Here is a 21,511-nt window from a genome sequence, read left to right as displayed (position 1 = left end):
TTTACATAAAAATGGCTATAATTAGTTAACTTCTATAGTTAGAATATAAAGTTCGTGCGATTTAGTGGTGTGAACATATCCGACGTATTATTTATGCTGAGATAAGTTTGAAAAATCAGTAACAAAAATTTGTTTCCTCTTTGTAACTCGATCCAGACCACTCAGCGTGTCATCTTGCTCTAAATCCAAAATTTTGGACAGTGTAAGATTCGTTAAGAAAGGACATTTCATCAAAAGGAGAGTAAATCAACGTCGATGTCAAAAAATGCGATGTTACCTTATGTGTTACTTGTTTTAGAATGTTACATTACAAAAACACTAAATAATCCTAAAATTTCATCAATTTCAGAGGTGCCCATCGGGGTCAAACTCATCTCCAAAGTCCATGCCGCGCTACATATGTATGTGTAGAGTCTAACAACAAATTTTTTTTCTCGAAAACCTTTCTAAGTAAAGGCACCTTTCTAGATCACTCTAAAAATTCATCAATTTCAGAAGTGCCCATCGTGGTTAAATGTACCCCTAAAGTCCCATCATTATAAGAATTTTTTTTTTGGTTACGAAATTATAAATGTTTTAAGTTTATAGCTGGGATTTATGAATAACTTCACACCACTATAGAAAAAACTTCACCACGACTTTTCAACGCGAGTGATATTTGCCTCGGATGGCCTCGGATTAGCCTCAAGACGCAAAATCTTAACCAAAATTTTCCCAAAATGTAAATTTTGAAACTACGTGGCGCTCATTGGCAATAAATTTTTGGACGAACTTATACCCCGCCGACTGGAGCACAAGCGGCCATCACTAAAGAATTTTATGAATAAGTTTACTAATAATGCGATGTTGCATTTGTGCACGTCTAAACGTCGGGTTATGTTCAACTGGTTTTGTAAAGTCCGGTGTAGACGTTAATTTTGGAAAACTTCTCAAAAGTGTGCTGTATATTTCGTTTCAAAAGAAAAGATTTTGGGAGTTGGGATGGTGTCTTTGACAATGGAACCGATTGAAAACAATTTGAAATCCGCACCAATGATTGGTTTACTAACATTGGCCATGGTAAATACGAATGGAAAATTCCTTCTTAGATTTAATGAAACCGTAAGTATTTTTTTACCGTATGTACTACCACAGAAGTGTTGTACCGAGTGCCAAAGAAACAACTCTGTTACGGTGCGACGCCTTTAACAACTAAGGCCTCCTATTTTGGGATATTGTTATTCCGGGAATATTTTCTTTGGATTTTACATTGGGATTTTTCCATTACAAAAAAAAATCTATGGAGGAGTACCTACCTTCCCTCTGCCGACTCCGAATATTTTTCCGTCGAATCTTTTTTTATTTTATTACGTTTCAAATAGACAAGCTTGTACTTTAAACAAAACGTATCGGGATCAAATAGTTTCAGTTTTGTTTTGTTGATTTTTTTATATCGAATATTTTCTTGCGTTTTTTTTTATTTAAAGTTAATTTAAAATTCTCCCAAAACAAATCCGGATCGTGGAACTGATTACGCATCCTTGCGTCAACGTCACAACTTTTCTGCACAGGAAGTAAGAAGAGATGACTATTGTGTCAACTTTTTACAGAAGTTAGTGTAAGGTGTTTACGTGTACAATACGTAGTACCAATATTTACGAACCATATAAGTTATTAATTAATTATAAATATGTTTCTTCTTTTACAATATTTTTTTATTTTGACTTTTTTAACAATCATACGATTTATTTACTCCAATTTCTTTCTGTACAATCTTATTTTTTCCAATAGCAATCATGCGAACAGTCGTTACTTCACAACATTTTTTGTTCGTCAAAATCGTCTTTTTACGCAGTATAAAAAAAGATTCGACCGTCGTTCCCTAAAACAATCAAAACGAATTTCTTGGTATAAGCCGCAAGCAAATTCATTTATCTAAATTTAAAAATTTTCCCCAATACGCTCGGAATTAACATAGATAACGCTCTTTTAAGTGATTTCTCCTTGTTTACTAACCCCTTCTATTTACTACCATGAAAGGTTTATTAATTTATCTATCAAGAATTACCTGCATGGTGTTTTTTGTACAAGTTGAGTTAAAACTTGTTTCGCAATTACCAAGTCGCGATGAACGTGTCATTCCTTGTAGTCTTCTTTGGTCCTTACAGAATAAGCAGCGGTTAAAATATTGTCGGTAAACCCCACTTACGCAGTATAAAGCGACTAAGTTAATACAAGAACTAGAAAAACTACAACAAAGAATTATTAAAATAAAAACGATTGTTTTAAATTTTTACCTCAAACAAAATCCAACGATTTTGATTTTGTGCCAATATTCGTCATAATCAGTTTCCGCCGTTGAATGAAAGAAAAACCATAAGAAAAAAACGTGGAGTGGAAGAAAACATATAAAAAATACTAAAAAAAATTAATAAATCAATAGTTTTTGATTCCATTATTTGAATGCTTACAAAACACAAAACATAAAACCATTCTGGCGACATTTCTTCTTACTCGTATTTGGTATAAACTTTGTCCCTGTAATTGGCCGGGGATTTCGTTAACACCGGCGTGAAGTTTTTTAGTCATCAAAATACAAAGGGAAGCGATTACAAAAAGCGGCACGATGCAAAACACAAACGCTTTTCCTGCTATTATGTATTTTTTGTAAGTTGTCGTTACCGTTGCGAGAAATGGGGTGCAAATGTGGATCACATTCGACGAAGAGTTTTCGGTGTACGAAGTAATATCGGTAAAAATGCCATCGGGAATTGATAAAATTATAGCTAAAAGCCATATTACCACCACAATCATCACCGTTAAGGATTTCGTCTAAAAAGAAAACCCAAAAAAGATTAAAAATAAAATTAGTTAGGTAATTTAATTTGCTTTTACCTGCAATCTTCTTAAAGGATTTACAACAGCACGATATCTTTCAATTGATAAAGCAGTGAGTGTAAAAACGGAAACGCCCGTTGAAATACCTTTAACTACTTCAGAGGTTTTACATAAAATAACCCCCCACGGCCAACTCTCTACCGTGTAAATAGTCGAAATACAAGTTAAAATTAGCAATAACTCCGCCAATGATAACGAAAAAATATATCTAAAAGAAATAATTAAATATATAAGCAAATTAATTAATAGCTTAATAATAATTACGCGTTTGGTACACTTCGCATAGATTTGTGCCTTAGAAACACAAAGAACAACGTTCCATTTCCGAGAACTGCAACCACAAATGTCATGAAGAATAGGGCCAGAACTATGTACGTTTCAGGGCGTTCATTATACGGTGTATATTCGGAATCCATTTCTAGTAAATTTTATTAAAAGTTAGATATTATAAAAATAACTTATTGTTAGTATTATTATGAAGTAAGCTTATAAAGATTTTTAGAGATATTTTAGTGGAGGTTTAGAAAATGAAAATGTTGGATACTAAGGAACAAAAAGAAACGTGTGGTGTTTACGGAAAAACTATTCGGAAACGAGGTCACATACCTCCATGTGACCTCGTTTGAAATAGACGAAATAACTTGTCTAGCTATATCTAGTAAGGAGATAGAAAAAGCAATCCAAACCCGAAAAATCATAAGACACATTACCACTTTATGTCAACTGTTTAACACAATTTATGATATTGTTTGCAATCCTTAACAATGGTTAAAATTTATCATTATCGCACTACCTAAAGTAAGAACTTGAACCCTAAAAATCTTCCTTAAAATAATTTATCAAAAATATCGTAGTTTTACAAGTTATTAATGGTAATACTCGCGAATCTGAGTATGTTACAGAAAAACTTTTAGAACAAAAATTGTAGCAAATTTTAGTCCCAATAACATTGTTATCTTTCATTTTTGCTCTTTGTATATGTAAATATCGAGAAAAATACGAAAGTATGAAAATTTGATGAATTTCGTTAACACTCGGGAATCGGAGCATGTTGTGAAAAAACTTTTAGAACAAAAGTTGTTGCAAATTTTATTCTTAACAATATCTCTTTTAATTTTGCTCTCAGATATATAAATATCGCGAAAAATTGAAAATTTGATAAATTTCGTTGTTTACAAGTTGTTAATGCTATATAAAACTTGGGAATTGTAGCATGTTTAAAAAAGGTTTTAAAATAACAGTTGTTGCAAATTTTATTCTTAACAATAGTGTTCTCTTGCACTTTTGCTCTCAGATGCGTGAATAGTTGCACGCGCCGCATTTTCCCCCAATTTTTAATTAATATCATAAACATTAATTACTCAATATTTGATTGTATTTGATCCATTAAATAATCTACCAATGCCCTAAGTATTGTTCATGATACTTGGTTTCTTATCTCACGAACAATACTCGGGGCGGCCGGCGGGTTCCAAGCCGACCGAAATTAATTCCACAGGCCCATTACTCACACGGTTCACAGAATGTCCCAACAGTTTTAACATTACACCGCTGCATAGTGGATAATATGCCAAGTATTTTTTCAGAATTAATTCCAAAAACGGTAAACATTAATTGGTCCTTCTTCCAATGAAATTTTCTTAAAAAATACGTAAAATGAACTTGCTTCGTACATTCTGTCGGTCTCCATAGGTATTATATCTATCAAATCATCGGCATCTATATACTAATGGTACATCAGCAATAAAATTGGATTTTAGTGTATATATGGCGCAACAAGTTTGAGTGTTAAAAGAGCTTGAACACAAAATGATAACAATATTTGAAAACCAAATTTTAATTAGAACAAAATTATCAATAATTAAAAGTTTGGCTAACATTCTCTTTACTGTCTCCCTGCACTTTTTATCTGTGTAATAACTATTTACATCTTTTATAATTATTTTAATAAAATGCGCAATAAACAGCAAAGGTGAATTCCTATGAAATCATCGTGTTTTTCTTTTTGATTGACAATCATACCATAGCATATGTGGAGATAATCTAAATGTTTACATCGATCTACAAATGGCGTGAATATTAGCAAAACTAAAATCTGTTACAATTCCGCTTATTAGAGGCCATTTACCTTTCTTATCGTAGAACGTTTTGAAATCATTTAAAATTTTAAATATTGTTCTTGAAAAATGAAATTCCGACAACATTTCAAATACGGGACAAATTCTATCCGTTGATATTTTCAAAACTCCAGAATACAAGAATATCCTTTTATAATGTAATATTGGCTTCCATACATGGTACCGGTAGAGGTACCATGTATTTTTTTTAATAAATTATATTGTTGCAAACTATACATTTTAACGGTAAACGGAATTGTCACTTCTTTGATGTAATTCTTGTTTTCTTTTTCCTTTTTTATTACATCAATTATATCATCGGAATCTCTATCCATGATGGATTTCGCTTCTGAACTAATTTTTCTAATCGTGGAGTCTGATTTTATATTTTGAAGATTGCCACCATTTATAACTTTTGTGTTAGCTTTCGCGATTATTTCTTAATATTATACGTTCAATGCCTTTCACATAACCCGTCAGTTTTCGTTTATGGCAATAATCCCACGATGAGGGGAAAACCATAACTTTTGGTTTATCGAGAATTATTGAATAGTGCGACGTTTATATGTTGCAGCTTGTACGACCTTGTTACAACTACCTTCAGGTAAAACATGTTTAAAATTAGGTTCTGACAAATTTAATATTGGCTTTGGTAAATTTATTTCGTTTGTGGATACATCGAATTTCATACTATAGTCGGTTATACTATTGGTACTATTCATATTATTCAACTGTTTCAAATTGAGATTAAAATTAGTACTGTGACAAAATGTGGAACCATTATCTAGACTATCTAGAGTAACAGTTAAATGTTCGCCTACGAGACTCATTATTATTTTTAATTTCACTTATATCTCTGATTAGTTTTGAGTGGTGTAGAAGCATTGTCTGGATTAACAATAAAACTTGCATCTTTTGATACCAAATCGTCAGGATTAAAGAAATCAAAGTTTTTAAATCGTTTCAGTTGATCATAAAGTTTACGCCTTGCCTTTAAAGTATTTGCTACGCCAATTTTCATGCACATGTCTGTATAACTTGATTGTTCCGATCTATATGACGGGCAGAAATAATTCGCATTTTGTACATAATCTCTAAAAACACTTTCACGGCTTAATACTTCACTGTTCAGATTAGGTATTTTGTATACTCTGGTATCAAAAATGCCTCGGAAAAATGTTTCGTTTCGTACCAGTACTTTTAACAACACGCTAGGATATTTTATCTTTCTATGCTTTAATAACCGTATGAGTTTAATTAAAAACTGATAACCTCCCCTTAATTGTTTTAATACATCGTCAAATCCTGCGTTTGGCATGTATCTGTTAATTAGCGAGGTTATTTTGATTAAAATCTTATCCATATTGATTGAAGTAGTTCACCAAAGTTCAGAAGAAAACAACACTTAATAACAGTTAAAAAGAACTTTAAAACTAAAACCAACTTTAATAACACTAAAAACAAAATTTACTATATTTACTATAAATTCATATTTCCACACTCAATTTCTAAAATTGTTCTTCTTTAACCATTCACGATGATAAGAAACATAAACAAAACGAATAACTTTCATACAAAAAATGGCAGTGAATAAGCAAATTATGCACAAAATAGAAAATATCCTTCAATCTAATGAAGTCTTAATAGAGTGCGGTCATCAGCCGTTCATTTTAAAAACTAAGGGCGTTTACACACTGCCATAGATTTTATATAGATTTTATATTCTATTAGTTCGTTTATATTCGATTTTATTTGTATTATTACATCTGTTTAGTCTAGTATTGGAGTGTATTAGGATTTTTTATCATATTATTTGTATGTTTAGTTAAGTGTTGAAATGCGTTGGGGTACATTTTTGCCTATACCTCGAAATCGAAAAATTAGCTCGTAGCCAAGTAGGTTCAGGGACGCACTTCTTTTTCGATTTAATTTTAAATTCAACAAAATAAAACAGAAATATATTATTAAGAGTTTATTGTATACAGTAATTGTTTACAATTCTATACATTATTCAAATATTACTTTCACTCTCTACCCTCTTCCTCCATTTCCACGCCCTCGGCTCCTCGGCCCAATCATCCCCTCACCCATCCCTTTGTCTCCTCACCCCCATCACCATTCTCATCCATCGTTTCCCCTCTCCCCCCTCTCCTAAGATCTGCCTTCGGTCCATCTCCTCCTCCCTCAACTCACTGCACCCATTCAGCATGTGTTCTAACGTTTCCCATTCCTCCCTGCACAGCCTACACCACCTCTCCTCATCGGCCATCCAGTATTTGTTGGCTCTCTCCTCGTTTCCACAACGGAACCTAGCCACCAACTTTTTCCCTTCCTCATCTCTTTCCAATAACAAGTATCTAGGCAGCCCCTCCGTAATTATGTCCCTGTATCTTTCGTTATACCTTCCCTCTTTTATTTGTGTCCTTCTTTCCTGTCTCTGCACATCTCGGTCCCTGTCTCTCAACTCCCTCCACATCTCCCTACCCACCCTTCGTCTACTATTTATCTCCGTTACCGAGTAGCCCGCTCGTTTATAATAGTTGTCTCTGTGTCCTCTCCCATATCTGACCTTTCCCTCTCTAATTTCCCTCCAACACTCCCCCAGGATCCCGCAGCTTGGCTTCCCTTCTATTCTTTCTTCATATTTCACTGCCCTCCTGCCCGCCTCCACCCTGACCTTATCCACCTTTACCTCTTCCCTCACTATATACCCCGGTGTTTCTCTCGCCACCCCAAGCACCCATCTCCAATATCTAGCCTGCACGTCCTCCAGCGGTCCCTGCTCCCTCCATCCCCATACCTCTGCCCCATACATCATCACACTGCTAACCAGACCTTCAAACATAATCTTCCTCGCTGCCACATTCCTTCCAAAGACTCTCTTCCCCCAACCCCATACTTGTCCCATCACCTTATTCGCCTTTTTTGCCATAGCTATCACATCCTGTTATCCTCCCTAAACACATACCCCAAGTAAGTATACTCCCTAATCTCCTCGATCTCCTTTCCCTCCCATCTCCAGTTTTCTGTTCTTTTTCTCCCACCCTTACAAAACTTCATCATCCTTGTCTTCCCCACATTTACTTCCAGCCCCTTCCCCCTAAAATATCTTTCCAATGTCTTTATCATCTCCTTCATCTCCACCGCTTCTCTCGCCATGACCACGATGTCATCCGCGTATGCTAACATATGCACCTTTCTACCTCCCACCACCAATCCTCCCATCTGCCCCTTCCCCAATCTTTCCTCCAGGTCCGCCGTATACAGTGCAAACAGACTTGGGCTCAGCGGACATCCCTGCCTCAGTCCCTTCGTCGTCCAGAACACGTCGCTCAGCTTATCTCCCACTTTTATCCTAGCCATCGTCTCCATGTATATTTCCTTCACTCTCGCAATTAGGTGTTCCGTTATCCCCCTCCTCCCATCTCCTCCCACAACTTCCCCCTATCCACCTTATCAAAAGCCGCCTTCAAATCTATAAACAGGGCGTACAATTTCCCTCCCTTCTTATCCAGCTCTCTATCTGCCAAATGCTTCAACACATACACGTTGTCGATTGCTCCCCTTCCCTTCCGAAAGCCTGCCTGCCCATCCGGCAAAATTCCCCCCAACTCCATCTCCTCCTCCAATCTTCCCAGCAGTATCTTCGTGTATACCTTGTATGCCGAGTCTAGTAGGAGTCCTGTAGCTCTCTACACTTCCCTTATTACCCTTTTTATATACTGGGCAAATTACCCCCACTTTCCATCCCTCCGGAATCCCACCAAAAGACGATAGCTGTTCGGAGTTTTCGGCATTAGCATTTTCTCGAAAAACGAGATCATGACATGTAAGCTACTTTTTCTCTATCTCTTGTAGTTTCGGAGATAGCCTATGCGGACAACGAAATTGGGACACCCTGTACTGATTACACTGTGGAACATTTTCGGGGTCACTGTCTGGGGGTGAGAAATTCCAAGTCAGGATGAAAGTACTTGGCCAGTATAGTAAAACCTCCAAAGGGTTTGGCGTTCTCAGCCCAAACTTTTTTTTTATTACCTTTTATATCTCTTTCCTTATCTTGATGTTTGTTTGCTTAATTTTTCAGTTATAACTCAAGAATCATTGATGATTTCTCATTTCCTTCTTCAGCAAAGACTAAGGCCTAGCTAAGGCTTAAATAAATAATTTTCATTAATATATCCATGTAAAAAATAATAATTTTATCGACTGAAATCTTGAAAAAATTGCCAAATTTCGAAAAAAAAAAAATTCTGTAAAACACATATAAGATAAATCCAAAAGGTGCCGTCAGATTTGGCGGTATCACTATCAGTGATTAATGCTCGATACCAGATTGTACTGCCTGAGCGGCAGTCCTGGATCGAAAATGAAAATTCTCTGGTTCGGGCAGACATTTGCTTGTACACAGATGGATCAAAAACGCCTGAACGGGTAGGAGCAGGAGTATACTGCCAGACACCACGAATTAATTGTAAGAGAACATTAAACACACTGAGTTGTGATAACAGAGTCTCTCTGATCTGGGTCCCGCGTCACTCTGGGGTTGCTGGCAATGAAGCGGCAGATAAGCTAGCACGAGATGGCAGCGCTGAAGCGTTTGTGGGGCCGGAACCAGCAGTTGGTGTATCATTTGCGATGGCCAAATATAGGATTGGACTGTGGGCTGAAGAGAGACTTCGCCTACTGTGGACCAGTTCTCCTGGAATGAGACATGCTAAGGTGTTTATTAACATCGCCACTGTCAAACCCGGGAATATTCAAGGACTTGCCCGTAGTAGCATAAAAGTTCTAATGGGTGTTTTTATTGGGCACTGCCGATTAAAAGCACACCTCAACTTGTTGGGTTTAGCCGAAGATGTTGAATGCCGACTATGTGCGGAGGAAGCAGAGACGGTTGAGCATGTTTTATGCCACTGCCCTGCCGTTAACCGTATCAGATTCTCGATTTTTGGGTCGCAGTTTATCTCCTCAAAAGATCTGAATGACCTTTCGCCTAGCAAGGTATTAATGTTCGTTAAGAGCATTGGACTGCACGGTGAAATTTGATAACGATATCTATCGGGGTACAATAGATCCTTAGGGTCGCGGTGCAAGGTTGGTTGGTCCGCCTACCCGATATGTATTCTATGTAATGTAATGTAATGTAAGTCCAAAAGGGCTGTAGACCTGAGTCTTCCTGCCCGAAGAGTATTGATTTGATGAAAATTAAGAAAAATTAAGGACAAACAAAGTTTAAAGAAGAACAAAGTTTTCATAAACATTGCTCTAGAGTCTAGGCCTTTTCGATGGTGATTGTTCGAGGCTGGGTACTGCAACTTCTGAAAATTCTTCATCATCTATCCTGATCCTCCACCAGCAAATTTCCGCAAGTATTCCTCTCGGCGACTGTTTTCCTCTGCATCTGTGATTTGTTTTTTTTATTAAAATCCATTGTTGTGACAACCTGCCCGCAAACTACGTCACACCATTTGCCACGCCCCGCAATGACAGCTGATAGGGCAATTAACTGTCATTTTTTTTTGTTTTTTTCATGGACAGTTATTTTGTTAGATTCTACTGTCCTTGATTTTAACTGCATTACTATGAAAACCTAAAATACACGTTATCATTAAAATTGAATATTTTTTATTATAACAAAATAATAAAACGATTCTTATGTGGTATACGCTCCACAATACGTATTTCACATTTTGTATGGACATAAACATTCAATTTAACGCGAAAAATGGAAGTGTGCAAGCCAGATACAAATAGCTTTTGCTATTGCTGTGGTAAATATGTACCAAAACATGAAAAAAAGGGAAATTTCAGTGCATATTTTGTTCAAACATACAAGATGTACTTCCACCAAAATGTTATAGTGAACAAAAATTGGGTGCCAAATATAGTGTGTAAAAGTTGCTACAATTGTCTAATGTATTGGAAAAATAGAAGACGTGAATCTATGCCATTCGGTGTTCCAATGATTTGGACTAATCCTGGCAACGGTCACAATCTATTAAATTGCTAAGCATGTGCGAATAAAGGAGCCGTATAATTAAGTTGGTGTTGCAAGTGGCCAAAGACCATTGCTTCATTCGGGCTACATTCCTGTACCAAAATGTTTCAACCCGGATGTTCTATTCTCTGTGACCGCTCCGACTTTTGCACCAACATATGATTCAAGTGATGATCCCCCATATGATCCCGAACCGTCTGTATCCAATCAGCCTATTTTAATAAATCAACATCAGCTTGATTCCATTGTTGCTAAACTGGAATTGGTACAGGATAAATCAGAACAGCTGGCTTCGTTTTTGAAATCAAACAATCTTTTGGCACCCGGTACGAAAGTCACAGCTTATCGAAGTCGTCAGGCAACACTCCAATGTTTATTTGTTATGAATGATGAAAAAACTTCTGCATATTGCTCGGATGTAGGAAAATTGATGGACGCAATGGAAATAAAATATGAAGCAGATGACTGGAGATTACTTATTGACAGTTCAAAACTCAGCTTGAAAGCGGTTTTGTTGCATAAGACCAATGAAAAACCTTCAGTTCCAATCGCGTATCCTACAGAAACGAAAGAAACATGTGATGCACTAGAACATATTTTAAAAATGGTTAACTACACTAAACATATGTGGCACATATGCTACGATTTAAAAGTTGTAGCATTGCTTTGCGGTCTTCGAAGCGGCTATATAAAATATATGTGCTTTTTGTGCGATTGGGACACAAGGTTTACCGGAGGTTTACCAATATGCATGCCACGAATGGAATCATAGAGAGCACAGCAGGTTAGAAATGGCCAATATTATTCGTGAACCTCGAGTGCCTATTAAACTTGGAATTGTTAAGAAACTGGAATTGTTTCATCAAAACTGTCGCCAAAGGAGATACAGTTTTCTTGTGTTTGAAATTAATTTACCGAGAGTCAGCGAAAGTAAAGTTAAAGAAGGTAGTTATAATAACACTCATTTGTTCAATTTCATGGAAAATTCCAACTTTTTCAAACATATTTCTCATGATTTTCTACCGCAATAAATTCATTTTTTCCATTAGGCGTACTAAATGGTCCAGATATACGAAAGCTTATTAAAAGTGACGCATTCAACAATATTTTGATTGACGCTGAATTGAATGCTTGGAATGCAATTAAAGAAGTAATAGAAGGCTTGTTGGGAAAGCATCGTTCTAGCAACTACAATGTTTCTGTCGCCAGGATGTTAACATTGTTCTCGAAAATTGGTGTCCACATTGAAAATTCACTATTTATATCATCATCTGCACTACTTCAGCGGACAATTGGCCACTGAATCTGATGAACAAGGCGAATGCTATCATCAAGTTGCTATGCCATTTGAAATTAGGTAATATCTATGAGATTTTTTTAAACTCATTTTAATAAAAAAACAAATGACAGATACAGAGGAAAACAGTCGCTGACCTGGTGGGGTAGACATGTGTTCGAAGACATGGATTATCCTGATGATGAAGAATTTTCAGAACTTGCAGTAGGGTCAGCAATGGAGTCACAAGTTGACATTATGTGTGGCTCAGAAACTGATGACAGCGATGATTGCGATAGCGATGACACCAGCCCCGAGCAATCATCATCGAAAAGGCCTAGACTCTAAAGCAATGTTTATGAACATATAAACTTTGTTCTTCTTTAAACTTTGTGTGTCCTTAATTTTTGTTAATTTTCATCAAATCAATGCTCTTCGGGCAGGAAGACTCAGGTCTATAGCCCTTTTGGACGTATCTTATATTTGTTTTATATATGTATTTTTTTTAATTTATTCGTATTTGTTATAGTTATTATTTTTATATTCCAAATAAATATTGTGCTCTCTCTCTAATATAGTACCACTATATTACTATGTACTTATATTAGAATACTTTTTGATAGTTACAATTCGTAGAACTCTCGAGTGAAGATGTTATTTTTCAAAGAGAATTTTTTTTTTCTAAATTTGACAATTTTTTGAAGATTTCAGTCTATAAAATTAGTCCAACTTAATTTTTTACATGGATATATTAATCAAAATTATTTACTTAAGCCTTAGTCTTTGTTGAAGAAGGAAATGAGAAATCATCAATGATTCTTGAGTTATAACTGAAAAACTAAGCAAACAAACATCAAGATAATGAAAGAAATATAAAAGGCCATAAAAAAAGTTTGCTCTGAGAACGCCAAACCCTTTGGAGGTTTTACTATATTGACCTAGTACTTTCACCCTGACTTAAAATTTTTCACCCCCCAGAATTGCTGTTGCACTGTGTAATGTATTGAATCAATAGTCATGTGTTGTAACACATTTTTTATTTTTCTACTCAATTTTGCTGCCAAAACAGCCCCGCATAGTTCTAATCGTGGTAATGTTTGTTGTTTTAATGATGCAACACGTGATGTTGCACATAATAACTGTACATGATACTGATCTGTTTCATCGCTTGTCCGTAAATAAATACAAGGTCTGTATGCGGCTTCAGATGCATCACAGAATACATGAATTTCAGCTGAATGAAACTTGATACAAGTTGCATACCTTGGTATTTCAAGAACCCTTAATGTATCCAATTGTTTGTATATTTGAGTCCATTCATAATGTAAATCTTTGGGCAATGATTCGTCCCAATTAATTTTTAAAACCCATAATCGTTGTGATAAAATTTTTGCTTTGATTGTCAATGGACCTATTAATCCAAGTGGATCGAATATACTTGAAATAAATGACAAAATGTTTCTCTTTGTTGCTTTAGTTTCTTCAATTTTAATTTATCGAAAATTAAAAACATCATTCTTAGGATTCCATGACAAACCTAAAGCTTTGATTTCCTTATCTTCAACCATTAATTTTTCCATGTTGTCATCGTTTGATATACATATTATAGTTATTTATATTGACAATTGAACAATTGAAGAATTGTAAGACGAGGTCCTAGACCGAGTACTGTAATTATGCTCTAGCCCACGTGTGATATACAACATTTTATCTATGACTGCTAAAAATTACTTAAAAATCGATTTCTTTAAAAACGCCTATTTGACATTTATAAAAATAATTTGAAATGATTGTTAACAATTTTGAATTACTGTCACTTTCAATAACATGTTTACTCATCTGGAATAAGTGTTTCGAAATGTAAAAACATAACAATTAATGTTTATAAGAAATAGTATTGTTTCTCTTTATATAAGTAGCACTTTTTCTTTTGTATTGTTGCTCGTTTTAATAAATTAAGTCTGTTCTAATTGGGATAAAAATGCGTTACGTAATGAAACCAGTGCGGTAATGAACTTCATTACGTAACTCAAATCACCTTAAATGAGTGTGGTAATGATGACTTATCCAAGCAGTCGTAGATAATAGTATATTATTCAACAAGCGTATAATGGCGGCTGTTACCCACGAAGACGAAGTTGCAATCTGAGTGGGTAACATCCATTATACGCAAGTTGAAAAAAAGAAAAATAAAACTTGATAGACATTTCAGGCATAATCTCAATATAAGAAAGCTGTCATTTCTATTAATATTCTATTTTTTGATATAATAATGGCTTCATTATTCAACACTTTGTCAGTCATGAGTAATGCGTGTCATTACCCGTCAAAAATCAAATGTATAACGAATAGATAATTCAATAGTTGTTGTTAGATTTTATATTATATTAGCTCATTTATATTGGATTTTTTTGTATCGCCTCATTTGTTTAGTCTGGATTTGAAGGGTCTCGAGTCGCAAGATTAGGGTTTTTTATCGCATTATTTTTTGGGTTGAGTTAAGTGTGGGAATGCGTTGGGGTGTATATTTCGGTGTTTAGGTAAGGGTTTTTAGTTATGACCTTAAATAAAGAAGGAGCCTGCGAGCTCAACTCGTATCAGTCATTCAGTCAGTCTTCGATTTAACACCCACCGAAACAGTACCCCTTCAATTCACGCGGAGCAAGGCTCCCTATATAACTCTCGCTATATAACTAATCGCAATTTATATGTATTAAGTTTAAGTGTAATTAATAATAAAGTTTATGGAAACGTAAAACCAAGATTTTGTTGTTAACCAGCGCCCACCAGATAAAAATAAATAATCAGTTGTAGATAAAAATATTTACTTTGCCACTTCGTGACAAAAAATCCTCTTGTTACAAGTAAATTTGTGATTTTATGCTTTAACTCAATGCAAGTTTCAACCGAATTTGAACCTGTTAACAGATCATCAACATAAAAAATGTTTTAAAATTATATTGCACGCTTCTGGTTCATCTTCCATGTTTTTGTATGCTACTTCCTGTAAACATCGTATGGCTAAAAATGGTGATGATTGTTTCGTGATCACATACAAGAGAACTACCCGTTCTCTGAGCAATCGTCCAGTAATTGTGGTTTTCTATTTGGTTTTATTCTTAAATCACTTGAACTCAATCGAATTATTTGACAAAACTAATATTTATTAATAATCTTTTTTTTGTGTTGCTATGACATTGTTACTAATGAACGAACAACTATTTTGCGTTTTGGATTGCACGTTCTTTTAAAAATAAAAACTTAAACGTCCCAAATCATCAACATTCTCCCACCTGAGACAGTATTTATCCGACACTGTCTCACACTTACTCACAAAATTTCATAGGTAATTTGACTTCGCGTCCACATCGCGTTTTCCGAACAGCGTCACTCTCGCACTTATCACTATCTTCTTCAACCGATGCTGGCTCCGACGTCAATAAGGGTACTGGTTGCTCTTCTGAATCTTGACTCGTGCACTCTAAGGGATAGAGTCTCTGAAGTGGACGGATAACTTGTCCATATGGAGTGTGGAGTTTCACTAGTCGCACCTTTCCATCGATTCCAGGTATCAGTTCAATAACCCGTCCCATGATCCAGTCAAGCCGTTTCGAATTGTCATTTCCAATTAAAACCACTTCGTTCAAGCTCACGTTTCGCGGATTTTTCACGAATCGCGTTTGTCGTAATTGTCCTAGGTATTCCGACCGAAATCTTTTGCGCAAATCGTCACGTAACTTTTGCAAATATCGATACCGTCTGTTTAACGCGTTTCTATCCACGGTATCTAAGTCCGGTACACCACTTTCTCTCAGATCGCGCAAGAACACTACCGGCGATAGAGTAATTAAGTCCCCCGTTTGCTCGGAAAGAAATGTTAATGGTCGCGAATTTACGACAGACTCACAATCACATAAAACAGTATACAGTTCGTCTTGTGTCAATTTAGCTTTACCTAGCACTTTCTTTAGCAGTTGTTTAAGCAGTCCTATAAGGCGTTCCCACCAACCTCCCCACCATGGTGCAGACGGCGGATTGAAACACCATTTAATCTTCTGTGCTGTGCCGAAATTTGATACTTCTACCCAATTTAATTTAGAAAACAGATTTTCAGTTCCGACAAAATTTGTCCCATTGTCTGAATAGATCACATGTGGTCTACCCCTTCTAGCAATAAATCTTCTCAAAGCCCTTATGAATGTTGCCGTCGATAACGAATCCACCAACTCTAAATGAACCGCTCGATAAATAGCACACGTGAACAAACATATCCAGGTTTTTCCTCCATCGCGTAAATACAATGGACCGGTCAAATCCACTCCAACAACCTCAAAACAAACAGCATCTTTCACACGATTTGTGGGTAAAGGCGGGGCTTTCTCTTCCGCACATTTTGCAGTGTATCTTTTGCAGATAACACAATCGTTCACGATAGTGCGAATTGCTTTTCGCCCTCCAATCACCCAATATTTTTCACGTAAAATGTTCATTAAGCCTTGTACTCCCACATGACAATTTTCGATATGGCAATCTCTAATCAACCTTCTTGTCACTGGATGCTTTCCTGGAAGAACGTAAGGACTCCGGAAAGTTTGTAAATCGTCTCTCATAGATATTCTCGTTTCCAACACCAAAATTCCATCTTCATCTTTCCTAACATTCAGGGTTGAAAGCCGATTATCTTTTGCTGGAAAACATTCTTGCTGAATGATGGACATCAGCCTCTTTTCTGCCTCATTTTCCTCTTCTACAGTTAGAGACTTTTCTCTTATCACATCAGGATATCTACAGTTATACACAAACCGCAACATCCAAGCAATCATTCGAACGTTTTTCCTATAACTTGAGAAAAATCGATAGAAACGACTTGCATCGTTGATATTCATCATCGACACAATTGTTTTTTTCTTTCTTTCAGCATTAATTTCTTCTTCATCTTCGTCTGGTTTAATCCCAGGCCATTCATTTGGAGGTTTCATTAGCCACTTAGGGCCCTCCCACCATTTCGATTCGAACAATTGTTTGGGAGAACACCCTCTAGATGGCAAATCCGCTGGGTTAATCGTACCCGGTAAATGTTTCCATGCTTCTACGTTCGTGAGTTCCCTGATCTCCTTCACCCTGTTCCACACGAAAGTTGACCATTCTTCACGACGTTTTATCCATCCAAGCACCGTGGTAGAGTCAGTCCAGAAATAAACATCCTCAACGACGTTTAAGGTTTCTTGCACGCTTATAGCAAGTCGAGCACCAATTGTAGTCGCTAGCAATTCCAGTCTTGGAATGGACATCTTCTTGATCGGCGCCACTCTCGACCTTGCTTGTAACAAGATTGTTTTGACCCCTTCACAGGTTTCAACTCTCAAAAAGACAGCCGCAGCATAAGCGCTGCCGCTAGCATCGCAGAATGTGTGTAGCGATGACCTGTAGTTCTCGTTTGGCCCCATTCTTATCCACCTGGGAACCTCTATACGAAAAATTAATGGTAATTCGCTCACCCATTTCATGAACATTTTGTTCGTTTCATCATCTATCTCCTCATCCCATCCAATTTTATTTTTCCACATTTCCTGTAACATCAGCTTAGGGTACAAAGTTGTGGGGCTGGTTACTCCAATTGGATCGAATATTCGCTGAGCGTAAGAAAGAACAATTCTCTTCGTAATCACGCCATTCGTTGTCTTAGGTGTATAACAAAGCATTAGAGTGTCATGTATTGTATTCCAATTTAATCCCAATAATGGCACAATGTGATCTTCCAAACTTTCTATCTTACTACACTCCCACCCTGTCAACTCAAACCTACCTTCGGCCATCAGCGCAGTAGCTTCTCTTACGAAAAGATCTTTTGTTTGCTCATCCGGTACGCTAGTAACACAATTGTCTACATAAAATGCTTTTCTTAACCGGTTTACAGTGGATTCAGAATAAATGTTTTCCTCTTCTCCTCCACAATATTTTTCAATATGTTGCTCTAAAGTAGCGCCGAGAAGGAAAGGACTTGAATTCACCCCAAATACCACCCTTCGGTGACGATATAGTAAATCTTTTCCTTCGTCTGTCTTCCATATGAATCTCAGGAAATCTCTATCTCTGACATTCAGGCTAATTTGTAAAAACGCTTTTCTGATATCCGATGTTACTCCAACCCTTTCTATTCTAAAGCGTAACAACACATCAGGAATCAACTCAATCAAATTTATACCTTTTTCCAAGCAATCGTTTAGAGATGGTCTTCCTTTTTCCTTGGCTGAAGCATCAAATACCGGACGCACCTTAGTTGTGGTACTGGACTCTTTGAATACGGGTCGATGCGGTAAATAATGTGCGGTATTGTCGATTTCATCTTGAGGTATCCTTTCTATAATCCCTTCCGACAACCACTGTGCAAAAACATCAGAGTATCTTTCAACGTCCCCAGTTGCCTGAAGTTTGTTGTATACAGATTGAAGTCTCTTCTTCGCCAAATTGTAATTATTCGGTAATGGTGGATGTCCTTCCTTCCAAGGCAACTGCACCTCATACCGTCCTTCTTCATTTACTACTGTCGTCTCCTTAAATAATGTTTTAACTGCCTTTTCTAATTCAACTTTAGACCGGTTCTCTTCTGGATCCGAAATTCCTAGTACATCCAGCTGCCAAAGTTTTGAAATCGGCATATCTTTTGTCAATAACGACGTGCTAGTGGCAAAAACGTTCCCTTTTAAAACTTTTGTCGTTTTTATTTTTCCCATAAGTGTCCACCCGAGTAATGTCTCCAACGCTACGAGTCCACATTTCAATTGCAGTTTCTTACCGGTAAGTAGTTTCCCAACAACATCTGCTCCTATCAATACGGATACTTCACGGCAATTGCCTGTGTCACTCAATTTAATACCAGCGTTTTTTAATTCCGTCGTCCAAGCCCCATTAAAAACATTGGGAATTGCGGAACATATAGTTGGCTGATCTAGAACTTCAAATCTACAGGCAAATTCACCATCAAGACGCACCAATCTTATTTCATAGCATCGATGTTCTTGTTCTTCAGTTTGAGTTCCTCCAAATAACGCATGAACAATCCTTTCTGTTCGTTTTGTCCGACACTTTATTTCGGTGGCAACAGATTTCAAGACATAAGACCTTTGAGATCCAGTATCTATAATAGCCCGAACTTCCTTCTCTCCGCCGGACCCGGTTATCTTTACCACAAGTGTCTGCAGAAAAACGTGCATATTCGTGCAATTACTCAAGTTTACATCTTCGGTCTTCTTTTGAAGTTGACTCGCCGATTTATCTGCTTCTAAGCTGGGACACAACAAAACAATATGTTGCTCTCCACAAAGAACGCATCTTAATTTCACGCGACATCTTCTACTCAAATGTCCCAATTGTGCGCATCGAAAACAGGCCCTTTTGTTATTCAAAATCTTTTTCTTTTCGTTTAAATCCATTTTCTGCGCTTTAAAACATTTGTCCGTAACATGATTCCCTTCACAAAAAACACACTTGCTTGCAAGTCCATTGTTGATGAGCCCCGCTGCTGTGGCTTGTGTTGGTTCCACATTCTTCATCTTCGCAGGCTTTCCTTTGGTTTCTACGCCAAAACCCTCCACCGCCAAAGCGATCCGTTCTTCTCCTTCAACCTCGGCCTTCAAAAACTCCATAAGGTGATTGAGCCTAGTCTTTGACGGATTACTTGCTTTATCTGTGGGTTCCGGTGTCCTTTGCCAGACACGTAACAATTCCTCAGGTAAACAGGACTCGACAAGCGGATACAACATGGCCGCACAAGTGTCGGTAGTAATTCCCAGCGTTTCCAAGGCTCTTAGTTGTGTTTCTAATCGGTCATACAGTGTTGCCATCTGGCATTTTCCACCGCGACCCAATGCGTTATTGAGCACTAACTTAAGCAATTCCCTAACATAGACTTCCACGAGCATGTCTTTTCTTCCAAAACGCGCTTCCAATGTCTCAATTGCTTTGACATAATTGTCTGCGGTCGGGGGAAAACTGTCTATTAAATCTTTGGCCCTCGAGTTTGGTATCATTGCCGAAATTAAATATTGAAATTTATCTTCCGGTGCTAAATCCTCGTCCTCGTGTACCTTTTTAAATTGGCTCCAGAAAGCTAACCATTCTCTTATGTCCCCGCCGAATTTCTTGAGTTCGATCTTAGGTAGTTTGAATTTATGCGATAAACTTTGATTTGCGAGTATCGGCGCAGATGTCGATGCCGTCGATACCGCGTTTGAAAATACTTTATTGCAACGAACTTTTAATTTAAAAAATTTAATCTGGTAATCGTCGCATTTTGCAAGTTCGTCATCAATATCTTTGTCTGCTACTCCGTTCGCAATCATTAATTTTAAAATTTGAGCATCGCTAACCTTTAGGTCTCCCATTTTCTCCGCTAAGAGGTTAAAAATAGCTTCCAAATCATCGAGATCAGGGTTGCTTGCTGCCAAAACAGTGTCTACTTCTCGGGATGATCGAGTAAAAGTGCTGCGAAGAAGTGCACGCCGCTTTCTTTCTTCGTCCATTATCGAAAACCACACCCAAACAAATTCTAACACGCAAAAGTGATAACGTCACGCGTACGGAAATCTTCACGTCAGCCTCGCGTACGTAAATCCAATCTTGCGTCCTGTCACGGTCGCCAAATGTTTCGTGATCACATACAAGAGAACTACCCGTTCTCTGAGCAATCGTCCAGTAATTGTGGTTTTCTATTTGGTTTTATTCTTAAATCACTTGAACTCAATCGAATTATTTGACAAAACTAATATTTATTAATAATCTTTTTTTTGTGTTGCTATGACATTGTTACTAATGAACGAACAACTATTTTGCGTTTTGGATTGCACGTTCTTTTAAAAATAAAAACTTAAACGTCCCAAATCATCAACAATGATGATGTTCCGTATGTTACAGTATTCAATTCAAAACATTGAATGGGATCACTCTTTTCTTTTCGCCACAAGATTCTTTGTAATGATCTATGATTTGCATGAATCATCACTTGCGTCTACATTTTTTGAATGTCTGCTGTCATAACACATTTGTAAGTTCTGAATTGCACGATAATATCAAAATGTTCGGGTTGAATTGTTGGTACCACAATCTCAATTTGGTAGTTGTGCTGGACTCTTATATATGTTATTCATAATATATTTTATTGCTTGATTGTTTAATATCTTCATTGATTTTTGTCATATGTCCCAAAGCTTCGTATTCATCCATGAATGCAAAGTATCGTTG

The 21,511-nt window shown here is 36.8% G+C and overlaps 2 protein-coding genes across 2 annotated transcripts in view; both read right to left on the bottom strand.

The window, feature by feature from the left end:
* Positions 1-1,551: 1,551 nt before the first annotated feature.
* LOC111425082 (neuropeptide CCHamide-2 receptor-like) overlaps positions 1,552-21,511 on the bottom strand; it is a 43,429-nt gene continuing 23,469 nt past the window's right edge. Inside the window, exons 2-7 of the mRNA XM_023058847.2 lie at positions 3,142-3,295; positions 2,875-3,085; positions 2,451-2,811; positions 2,277-2,397; positions 2,048-2,228; positions 1,552-1,861 (exon numbers count right to left, since the gene is read on the bottom strand). Coding sequence (XP_022914615.2) covers positions 1,709-1,861; positions 2,048-2,228; positions 2,277-2,397; positions 2,451-2,811; positions 2,875-3,085; positions 3,142-3,293 — 1,179 coding nt within the window. The 5' untranslated portion in view covers positions 3,294-3,295 and the 3' untranslated portion in view covers positions 1,552-1,708. The remainder of the gene's footprint in view (positions 1,862-2,047; positions 2,229-2,276; positions 2,398-2,450; positions 2,812-2,874; positions 3,086-3,141; positions 3,296-21,511) is intronic.
* Positions 15,598-20,793, bottom strand: LOC139432277 (uncharacterized). Its single transcript, XM_071200762.1, has one exon. The coding sequence runs from the start codon at positions 20,791-20,793 to the stop codon at positions 15,598-15,600; it is 5,196 nt and encodes a 1,731-aa protein (XP_071056863.1).

Source organism: Onthophagus taurus, unplaced genomic scaffold (genome assembly GCF_036711975.1).
Source record: "Onthophagus taurus isolate NC unplaced genomic scaffold, IU_Otau_3.0 ScKx7SY_13, whole genome shotgun sequence".
NCBI lineage: Eukaryota > Metazoa > Arthropoda > Insecta > Coleoptera > Scarabaeidae > Onthophagus > Onthophagus taurus.
Note: the sequence above shows the minus strand (reverse complement) of the source record. Positions and strands in the feature narration are given on the sequence as shown.